The 11,384-nt window shown below is 39.1% G+C and overlaps 1 protein-coding gene across 1 annotated transcript; it reads left to right on the top strand.

Moving 5' to 3' along the window:
* Positions 1–3,416: 3,416 nt before the first annotated feature.
* LOC115015570 (lamin-A-like) lies at positions 3,417–10,839 on the top strand. Its single transcript, XM_029442999.1, has 12 exons — positions 3,417–3,757; positions 6,004–6,160; positions 6,550–6,675; positions 6,821–6,991; positions 7,237–7,362; positions 7,532–7,752; positions 8,283–8,553; positions 8,762–8,869; positions 8,970–9,089; positions 9,249–9,305; positions 9,903–10,097; positions 10,279–10,839. Exons 1-12 carry the CDS (start codon positions 3,420–3,422, stop codon positions 10,312–10,314), a joined length of 1,926 nt encoding a protein of 641 aa, XP_029298859.1. The 5' UTR covers positions 3,417–3,419; the 3' UTR covers positions 10,315–10,839.
* The last annotated feature ends 545 nt before the right edge of the window (positions 10,840–11,384 follow it).

Genomic DNA, 11,384 nt, shown 5'->3' with positions numbered 1-11,384 from the left:
TCACTGTTTTTACGTCGTGTTGGACAGATACTATCTATTAAAAGATTTTCTTAAATGAGAAAACATGTTGAGTTGGAGAACAGTGAGAGGGGATCATATTGTATTTGTGCAGCCAGCGACAACCTTTCTATCACATTCAGATCTGTCTGTCGGCAGGCACGACGATCCAAAACCCACTATCTGCTGATTAACACAACTCATAATGGCGATACATATATATATATATATATATATATATATATATATATATATATATATATATATATATATATATATATATATATACACACACATCCGTCACTTTTTCTAGTGAGCTTTGCCTATATTCTAAAGACAAATAAATATAGTTTGAATGTAATAACCTTTTATTTGAAGACTATTATTTATTGTCAATATTTACAAATTTATGCACTTTAATTTATTTTGTCATTTATATATATATATATATATATATATATATAGTTATATATAGTTTTTTATATATATATATATATAATATATATATATATATATAATGTATATAGTTATATATATATAATATATATATATATATATATATATAGTTATATATATATATATAGTTATATATAAACTAATATCTAGTTATAGATATATATATATATATATATATATATAGTTATATATATAGTTATATTTATATATATGTTCTTATATATATATAGTTATATATATATATATAACTACTATATATATAGTTATATATAACTATATATATAGTTATATAGTTATATATATATATAGTTGTATTTATATAGTTTTTTACTACTGTATTCAGCCTGTCATGTTGTTTGTAAATGTGTTGTTCAATAAAGGAAAACAAATTAAAATAATTGTTCTTTACATTGAATGAAATAAATCAAGTTAAGTTTCTAATTAACATTTAAGTTCCATTGTGTTTTCATTTGGCAACAGTGAGATTTTCCATGACATGCAGCTGAATGGTTGATAACTGCTCTCAAATAGCTTCAACATGATGAATTATTCACTATCAAGCATAGTGTGGAAGAGAATAGAAAGAGTTTGCACCATCAGAAAACAAAAACTCAGCCCATTAGCACTGATTTACCTTTTGAAATAATTATATAATGTAGATTTGAAAACATACTAGAATATGTTTGGCCCCAGAAATAGAGAAAGATATAATTGCACATTATACACGACATATAAGAGAGACCCTCTGAGCAGCGAGTCCCATGCAGGGTGGTGCCTTTAAAAAGTCTTCACTCCCGTGTGCATTTTTATGTTGTCTTACAACACTGAATTGATGTACATTTGGTGAATACTTATGAAAATAAGTATTTTATATTTCTACTTTATTTGGATTACAGAGATCAGTTTTCACTTTGACATCAAGGGATATTTTTCTGTTGATCAGTGTAATAAAAAATCCACATTAAATCATGTCAGTGGTGTAAAACATGAGAAAAGACACTTTCAAGAGCGTGAATACCCTGTTATAATATAATATATAATAATACTGTTTATATGCACTTCAAATCTTTCATGTGAAATACAGTGTAATATTTATCTCCAGTTCTGCGCAAATTCCTGCAAATTAAACGACATATTAAGTCTCATGTCCACACAGGGGTCTTGACCTTCAGAACCTCATTTACAGCAGCAGGGTCCAACATATTCAATAACATATTTGAACTCATAGAAATGGCCTCTTGAGGGGTATAAGGTATTTATTTAATGTTAATAAAACAGCCAAACAAACAAATTGGTTGGAAATATGTATTCTAGATGTCTTGTGCATATTGTTTTCAAACATTTCCCCAAAATCCAGCCTGTTTGTTTGTAAGGATTAGCTCACCAGCAGGCCACTTATGTTTGCAAAAGAAAACCACTAATACAGTGTGGCTGTGTTTAAGAAACACATCTAGATGAGTTTACCTTGAGTCAATAAGAATAAAAAAAACCCAGTTCTGTATTTAAGGGTTCAAACCATCTAAACTTTTTATATAACTTGTTCATTTGAACTTCTTGGAGAAGTATGAGCACTGTGAGTCACACACTGAATGAGTAGAAATTAACTCTCAGGCAATAGATCTGCTTAAAATGAACCCTTGTAAGTATCACATGGCATTGTGCATTTATTTGAGAAGAGGGTGACTCATTCATTCAGACTGCACACCCATACAGTGGGAGAGAGAGAGAGAGAGAGAGAGAGAGAGAGAGAGAGAGAGAGAGAGAGAGAGAGAGAGAGAGAGAGAGAGAGAGAGAGGGTGGTGGTGTGGGGGAGGAAAGAGATGAGGGAGAGAGAGAGATGAGAGAGAGAGAGAGAGCGACAGAGATAGAGAGAGAGAGAGGGTCTGGCTACGTCGTTGCTCGGTTTGGTTTCTCTCTCTCTCTTCTTCCTTCTTTCGCGCTTTCTCTCTTCTTCTCTCATAGAGAGAGTACCTCTGAAGGGTAGGAGAGAGATAGGGATGCCTTAGAATGAGGTCGAGGAGAGCTCAGAGTGTGATGAGGGGCCTCTCCCCTCTCTCTCTCTAGGGTGATTTCGTCGAGAGCTTCTTCTCTCCCTGCCTTTCTCTTTTTTCTCTTCGCCTCCGCCCTCCATTCGCGCTCTTGGTTTTCTCCTCTCCTTCGGATTTCTCTCGCTCTCTCGCTCTCTCCTCCGTCCTCTCTCGCTCTCTTCTCTCGGAGAGAGAGAGAGAGAGAGAGAGAGAGAGAGAGAGGAACAACCACCTACCAAGTGCCAAACTTGAGGCCAACCTCTCTCCTCCTCCCATCTCATTCTTTCCTATATGGGCACACAGATGGATTTTCAGACGGGGCAGAAACAGACTGAAGAGAGCTGAAGAACTAAGAGGGAAACTGACCACAAGAAAACGAAGATAATTAACAGAGAAGTTATCCGATATCCTCAAAGTTGTATCTTCTTCTAAGCTTTAAAAAGGTAACTATTCCCACCAAGGTTGACATCTTTTGTGCAGACTGTACTTTGATCTTTGGGTGGAGTCGACAACCCGCCCATGTCTTTGGATGAACTTTTCTTTTGTATGTTTTATGTCATTGCACTCAAAAGAGTTGGGACGTTTCTGGAAACAGTGCACACTTTACAGTGAATGAGGTTTTATTTTCAATTCTAAACTTGCAATTATGACTTTGTTTCCCTCGTATGTTCACAGATCCCCATTTATTGGTGAATTCTGCATGTTTTTCATCATTGTTTTCTGTATTCTTTTTTATATTAACAGTGGTAAATGTAGACTTGTAGACAGAACTGCACTTCCTCCATCATCCTATGTAAAGTCCTGATTTGGTTCTACTAAGTTCATAATGCCAGTATATCAGAATGAAAAAGTCCTGTGCATTGTTTTTGCATAAAATAGAAAGATTTATTTTAAATATTATTGTTGATAATCATGTCTTTTTCTGAAAAGATAAGTGCAATGGCGACACCCAAAAACACTCCCCGAGGTGCCAACACACCGCTATCTCCCAACCGTATCACCCGGCTCCAGGAGAAGGAGGACCTGTGTAACCTCAACGACCGGCTGGCCGTCTACATCGACAAGGTGCGCTCTCTGGAGTTTGAGAACGCCGGCCTGCGTGTGCGCATCACTGAGGCAGAGACAGAGGTCAGCCGGGAGCTGAAAGGCCTGAAAGCCGCTTACGAGACGGAGCTGGCCGATGCTCGTCAGACTCTGGACGCTGTGGCCAAAGAGCGAGCTCGTCTGCAGCTGGAGCTGGGCAAGATACGAGAGGACTACAAGGAGCTGAAAGCAAGGTGAGCTGCAGCACATCCTAATCTAAACTGCAGCACCCACGTGTGTTTGTGGGAAGTAGTTCCTTCACAGTTAAAGCGAGACTATCTAACTTTTAAAAAGACAAAATAACACAATATCCCTCTTACAAATTAAAAACTTAGTTCATAAGCAATAAAAACATATACTAAACATAAAAGAAGTGAACGTAGTCACCGTGACGTCACCCATTGGTTTTTGGACTACGGTTTTGAAGCTTTGAGTTTGGCATTTTGGCCGTCACCATTGTGTGTTTTTGTGACCATATTTGGACGAGAGGGTGGAGCTGGGGAGGGAGACGCATGGTTATGTTTCTATCCTGATTCACAGGTCGCCATGGTCGCGACTTGTCAATAACAAGTTAGCCACACCCTAAAATATCACCTTGCTTTATCATTTATTTTACTCTAAATGGGACCATAGATTACAAAATGAACATCATGCTGTATTGAAGAACACGTGAAACTAGTGATAGACAACATGAACAAATCAGGAAAATGTTAAAGAGGTAATAAATCATTTTCTCATAGACTTCTATACAAGCTGACTTCTTTCTGCAACCAGGGGAGTCGCCCCCTGCTGCTCATTAGAAAGAATGCAGGTTTAAGGCACATTGTATACAGTCTATGAATAAAACACACCTTCACTCAATTCAATACACTCAGGAGTGTTTCTGTTGCAGCCTCGTGTGGTCTGGTATCAAGAGCAACTCAGGCTACAGTTTTTTAACGGGTTGCTTCAATTTCCAATAAAATAAAAACTCAGTAAAAGAATGAAAAGACAATCCTGTGCCAGATATTTTGTTTATCAGATGCTCATGAGAGGAAACAGCTGCCTTGAGGCTTGTGAAATCCGCATTTTAATGGCCTGTGCTCCCCTCTGTAGAGGAGCAAAGGGCCTAAATCTAGAAAGTCACTTGTCCATTACAACACACAAGAGTTTGTGATTACAGTGGTAATATGTGCATGTGATCCACAGCAGCAGAACAAAGTTACTCATTAGCTTTTAATAGCTGATGCTTTATTCCTGATACTCTGCGAGCAGCACTGCCCTGCTGAAGGGGCCACTCCCTGGCTCTAGCATACCCTCCTCATTGCTCACTGCAGTTTGACGTTGGACGTCTCCTCAGACTCCTTCCTGTGCTGCCACATCCAGAGCCTGATGACTAACTGTTTCCCCAGTTTCTCCTCCTACCAAAGTAATCATTATACACACAATACGTGGCAACGTTTAGAAAGCTCCACTCTTGCCTCCATTATTTTCCCATAAATATTGAGACGACGTCCAATGTGTGTTTGGAAAAGCCAAGCCATTGCCATGGCAGCGTCTCAGCTAAACACCAACGGCTGTGGTTTGTGGCTACCACAAACATAGGATTGGATGTGGATCATTGTGGCCTATGAGTCATATGCACCAAGGTCTTTCCCCTTTGTATCCGGGCAGCATCCTCATTCAAAAATAGCTTATATTTGTTTTATTAGACTGCGTAAAGGAAACTGTAGTAATTCAATTTCCACACCACACAGTATACAAATACATTCTTCCTCTTACCTTTAGTGCTATTCATCACACTAGATGGGTTTGGTGTAAGTGTTGTGTTGTGGGCCGTAGAGATGTCTGCCTTCTCTTGAATAATAATAGAACTAGATGCATTTGGCTTGCGGTGCTTAAAGTTTCCAGAAATCATGACGCAGTTACTCAAGATAGTCCACAGACCTTGCTGTGAACAGTTTCATGTAGGAACTATTTTCTTTCAACCAAACTACACTCACCAAAGAATGAGCCCCTTGTCCACGAGAAGCTGCACGTGGTGATTCGGTAGAAAGAAAATAGTTCCAACATGAAACTGTTCACAACCAGGTCTGTGGATCATCTAGAGACATTGCTGTTGAGTTTTTCAAATTGAGTTTTTGGGCGTTTTTAGCACCACAAGCCAAGTGCATCTAGTTCCATTATATTGTATTATTATATATATATTATATGTTATATTATATATCTCCACTGCTGATATCTCCAACACTCGGCAACTCACACCAAGACAATCTAGATTGATAAAGGAAACTACAGGTAAGAGGAGAAATGTATTTATAATTTTGGGGTGAACTGTCTCTTGCAAAGCAAAATGAATGTATATCCCTTTCCTATTGCCTGGAATATCTTCTATCAATGCTAAAAACACATCCAGGAAGATTCAACTTGACATCTGAGACTCTTTTTGTCTTCTTTGCAGGAATACTAAGAAGGAGTCAGATTTGTCTGGAGCGTTGCAGAGGCTCAAAGACCTGGAGGCTCTGCTGAACTCGAAGGATGCGTCCCTGACTACGGCTCTGGGAGAGAAGCGTAACCTCGATGTGGAGAACAGGGACCTGAAGGCACAGGTTGCCAAGGTAAACTAAAACCCACGCTCAGTTTATAGCTCAATGGAAACACATCTGGGATCAATCTTTGTGCTGTTCGTCTCTCATACTCCTCTGTGTTTTCCACTTTGTGAATAAATGTCAGTTATCAAAGCTACAACCATATTCTGCCTTCACCACTAGCAGAGTTTTGAAAGGGCTTCACAAGCCCAGGATCATTTCCTCAAGTAAAGATCAATAAAAACAATACTCTGTATTGGTGTGTCCCTGTGAGCAAAGTGTATCTTTGCTGACTTCAGGCTTTCTGACTTACAGTAGCTGCTTGAGCTCAGACTTGTCCCTCTGCTCTACATGTCTGTCTATGTGAATGTTTTAACACAGCTTTGTACTAATATTCAGTTCCTGTTGGGCTTTCTTAGCTGGACACCAGTTTGGCCGATGCCAAGAAGCAGCTTCAGGATGAGATGCTGAGGAGGGTGGACGGAGAGAATCGCATCCAGACCCTCAAAGAGGAGCTGGAGTTTTCGAGGAACCTCCACTCTGAGGTCAGACTCCCGGAGCAAAGCTCTTATCATGAATTAATCATACTTTCTCCACAATCTATCACATCAGCATCCTCCAGCTAGTTGAAAAAAACATGTATTTGTAGTCGGCAGTGAAAATGAATTTGTTTTTGTAATTGTCCAACAGGAGCTACGGGAGACAAAGCGGCGTCACGAGTCTCGTATGGTTGAGGTGGACACCGGCCACATGCAGGACTTTGAAAGCAAGTTGTCCGAGGCGCTGATGGACTTGCGTAACCAGCACGAACTGCAGATCAAAATATACAAAGATGAGATTGAGAAGACTTACAATTCCAAGGTAGACCAACAATTTAATGTTGTTATAAGAAATAGGAAATGAAAAATATGTGTAACTTGACAAACAGCACAGAAACAATATCCAAAGAATGCATCAAACTGTTTTGGAGCAGCCATGCAGTTTCACAAACTGGCACTAATGAAGCAAAGAGATTCAAACTGCAGTTGTTGTTGTTGTTTTTTACAATTTTGGATTAGAATTTTTATTGCATTTGCATTTTCTACCTTGTTGTTTCTTTCTGTCAGCTGGAAAATGCCCGTCAGTCCGCGGACAGCAGCAGCCACCTGGTTGGAGCAGCACATGAGGAGCTGCAGCAGACACGAATCCGCCTGGAGTCCATGTCCTCTCAGCTCAGCCAGCTGCAGAAACAGGTGATCTGAAACGATAATGTGTGCACAATGCATTGCATTTTGAATATGTGCAGGTTTATAGATACAGGGGGCATTATGTGATGTTTCCCCTCATTTTCAAAGCAAAACTTAAACCAAAAGATCTGTTTTTGACCATACATTAACTGTGTGAGTCTTCTGTCTGATCCAGCTGGCGGCCCGCGAGGCGAAGTTAAGGGACCTTGAGGATGCCATGTCTCGGGAGCGGGACAATACGCGTCACCTGCTGGGAGAGAAAGACAGAGAAATGGCAGATATGAGACAGAAAATGCAACAGCAGCTGGATGAGTACCAGGAGCTGCTGGATGTCAAGCTGGCTCTGGATATGGAGATATGTGCTTACAGGAAGCTGCTGGAGGGAGAGGAGCAGAGGTAAGTCCCTCACAATGAAGTTAGAATATAACTCGCAGTAATTGAATAGTGAAGAGTGTATTATGCAGAAGGGATCATTTCAGAAAAATGTAAATTATGTTATTGGCTTATAATTATTGATGCATTAATATTTAAGATTAAAAAAGATTAAAAGGTATATCTTTTAACTGTCTACCAAATAATGATAGAAAATTGTCTTCCCCATGAAAGACTCACACACAATTATATATATATATATATATATATATTATATATGTATATATCATGCTGTATATTATAATTATACATGTATATATATCTGCAAAGTAACTAAATGTTTCAGATACATGTAGTGAAGTAAAAAGTACAATGGTCTGCCCTCTGAGATATAGTAGAGCAGCAGTATAAAGTAGCATGAAATGAAAAAACTGAAGTAAAGTATAAATACCTGAAGAAATTATAAGTACACTACTTGAGTAAATGTACTGAGTTACTTTCCCCCAAAGGTCTTTTCTCTTTCCACGCCACTCATACTGTTAATTGCCCCGCAGGCTGCGTCTCTCCCCGAGCCCCCCGCCCACCAAAATGACAGTAAGTCGTTCCTCTGCAGGAGCTCACTCTCGATCAGCACACTACAGTGCTCAGAACTCTCCTGCCAAGAGGCGCCGCCCCAACGACACCGACAGCGAGGTTTCGAGCATCGCAGGTGGAGCTGTGGCCCGTACTCGCATCACCCAGCAGGCCTCAGCCAGCGGACGGGTCACTGTGCACGAGGTGGACCTGGATGGGAAATATGTCAGACTCAGCAACAAAACAGATGAGGTGAGAAGATGGACAAACAGGAGTAGGATGATTCAATGTTATCTGAGAAATCCTGTGTTGGCCTTGCAAAGGAAGCTATTTGCTCGGTGTTGGTCAATACAACCGTTTTCTTTCATTGTTACTGGAGGCTGAATTTGACTTAAAGAATGTTACTTGGAGGATTCGACACTATAAAAAAGAACTGTCATCTTTTTAATCCAACCAACAGGATCAGAATTTGGGAAACTGGCAGCTGAAGCGGCAGGTGGGATCTGGTGCTGCCATCATTTTCAAGTTCCCGGTGAAATTCACCCTAAAGGCCGGCCAGAAGGTCACGGTAAGAATCACCTTTACTCAGCAGAATCACAAATCAGCACAGAGATGAACACAGTTACAGATTCTTCTCCCTTCTGTGCCTTTGCCTTTACGTGTGACAGATCTGGGCCTCTGGTGCTGGTGGAACCCACAATCCTCCCTCTGACCTGGTGTGGAGGACTCAGCCCGCCTGGGGCACCGGAGACCTTTTCCAGACCACCCTGATCAGTGCCAATGGAGAGGTATTTTAAATGTACCATATGGTACTTTATTTAAACCTAAAGCACTATAATTACATTAGGTTTTATTTTTGGCAACAGTACTAGTGTCAAATTCTAAAGCACTGAGCTTTAAGTGTCAGAAATGTGCATAAATAATCACTAAAATACTTTTCCTTCCAGGAAATGGCAATGAGGAAGGTCACCCGCATACAGTTGGAGGAAGACGATGAAGACATGGTGAGAGAAATGGTATTGATAACACAGAAATGTGCAAGACCAAAAGGCAGTTAGCAGCATTCACCAGCTGCCTAATTTTCATGATAACTGGAGCTGGTGTATTTTGAATTTGACCTGATAGATCTGATGTATTTGCTCATTATATTGTTGCTCTGTAATGGTCTGAAATGCAGATTTTGCAGAATAGAATTTGTGGTAAAAACATCATTATCCCTTAATCTGTACATTATTTTCTGAATTAACGTTTTGTGTGTAACATGTAAGAAAATAGAGAAAACATGCCCGTCCCCAGCCAAAAGAGCTTGTTTTACGGAATATTTTGCATTTCGTTAGCTTGAAAAATGAAAAAATGATTATTAAAATAGTTTCTGATATAATTTACTGTTGATCGACTATCAACTTATTGTTTCAGCTCTATAGATTTGTGAAACATTCTGCATCCTCTGAAGATATCCCTGTGCTCCTTTCAAAATAAAACGTCTTTTGGGGCAGTTATCACCACAGGATCACAACAATCCAACATGAGACGTATAAGCAGAATGTGTTCTTATTAAATGCTCTGATATTAACGCTGAATCTATCTCTTCGCCTCGACAGGTGGCTCACAGCACATGTGGAGACAGCGAGTACAACCTGCGGAGCCGGACGGTGGTCTGCGGCTCCTGCGGACTTCCTTCAGACAAATCCAACAACTGCTCCGTGACCTCACCGTCCCGCTCCTTCCGCAGCGGAGGGATCTCCGAGGGTCTACTGCCGCAATCCTACGTGTTCAGCGCCAGCACTCCTCGCAAGGTGAGCACTGCGACACATGCTGTATGACTTCCTTTTAAACTTTAAAGGCAGACACGTTATTCAGCTCTTGGAGACTGAAGCAAGAGTGCACTTCTGTTTTAGAGGTCAAAGTGTTTTACTGACAATTTTTCACAATTGATTTGTGTCTGATGATAATACATTTGTCAATCTCTCCTCTTAGACTGGAGCCAGAATGGAGAACTGTCCAATCATGTGAGGCCCATGGATCCACGCTGAAATACTTCAACTCTAGTAGTCTTCAGTTATTAGTTCTTTATAGTTATTAGATTCAGCTAATGTATTTTGTAATCATCCAAATAAGGTATGCAATAAAACTTTATACTGCTTTTTTATAATGTACATAGGCATGCTAATGAAATATTTTCTTGAATTTACTTTTGTTTGCATAGGTGACATTGCAGGTTGGAAATATCTACCAGCCTCCCACCTAGCAGTAAAATATGAATCAGCTTAACAACTTACTGTAAAACAACTGTTTGAGCTCATTTATTCTAGAAGCCTTTTTTTACTACTAGCTAAAAGTTGTTGCTGGTCGATAAAATCTTACTTTCTTGTGCTGTTCATGTCACAGTTCAATCAGATTTTCTGTAAACACATTAAAGCAGCAGGGTTGCAGTAAATTAATTTGTGTTCACTTATTTTGAAATATACATTTATTTTGAATACAATTAGTTCTGTAGTAAAAGTAAGTTGACCCCAACCTTGCTACAGATGTAAGGAATATTGTGTGAGCTTTCTTCTTATATCAATAAACGTTGTTTTCATAATTCTGCATTATTTGTCTTGTTCAACAATAATGACGTGATAGCCGTCTAAGTACTTTTAGTAGTAGTCTTATAGCATAAACATATTATAATTGGCAGGCTATTTTAATTGTGGAGTTAAATCTATTTTACTAGGTTGTTGCTGTCTGATTAATTTCCATGGATGATCCATTTGTTTAAAACATTCAAAAAAATGTTTACTTTACATACATCAACTGCCTTCAAAACAAGAGAAATCAGAAAGAGAACATCCATTCATCAAGTGTCTATCACAATACTACTTCATTAATAGCGATAATATATGCTTATTCATCAATTACCTGTAGTGTAATGTAATAAAGTACATTTACTTTGGTAATGTACTACCGTTTCAAGGTACTTCAATGCATCTTCTTACTTTTACTCCACTTCAACATTAATCTCCCTGCTATAGTTAATTAACATATTCAGATTTGGCTACATTAAAATTATGCTTACATGTTAATTCAACAATAATGCTATT

Source organism: Cottoperca gobio, chromosome 11 (assembly GCF_900634415.1).
Source record: "Cottoperca gobio chromosome 11, fCotGob3.1, whole genome shotgun sequence".
Classification (NCBI taxonomy): domain Eukaryota; kingdom Metazoa; phylum Chordata; class Actinopteri; order Perciformes; family Bovichtidae; genus Cottoperca; species Cottoperca gobio.
The sequence above is the reverse complement of the archived record's forward strand: the minus strand, read 5'-3'. Positions and strand labels throughout refer to the sequence as shown.

Excerpts from the sequence above, each read along its gene's own strand:
- LOC115015570 (XM_029442999.1), top strand. The coding sequence starts at position 3,420 with ATGGCGACACCCAAAAACACTCCCCGAGGTGCCAACACACCGCTATCT. Across the intron at positions 6,161-6,549 it reads TGAAGGCACAGGTTGCCAAG|CTGGACACCAGTTTGGCCGA; the intron begins GTAAACTAAAAC and ends GGGCTTTCTTAG. Across the intron at positions 10,098-10,278 it reads GCGCCAGCACTCCTCGCAAG|ACTGGAGCCAGAATGGAGAA; the intron begins GTGAGCACTGCG and ends CTCTCCTCTTAG.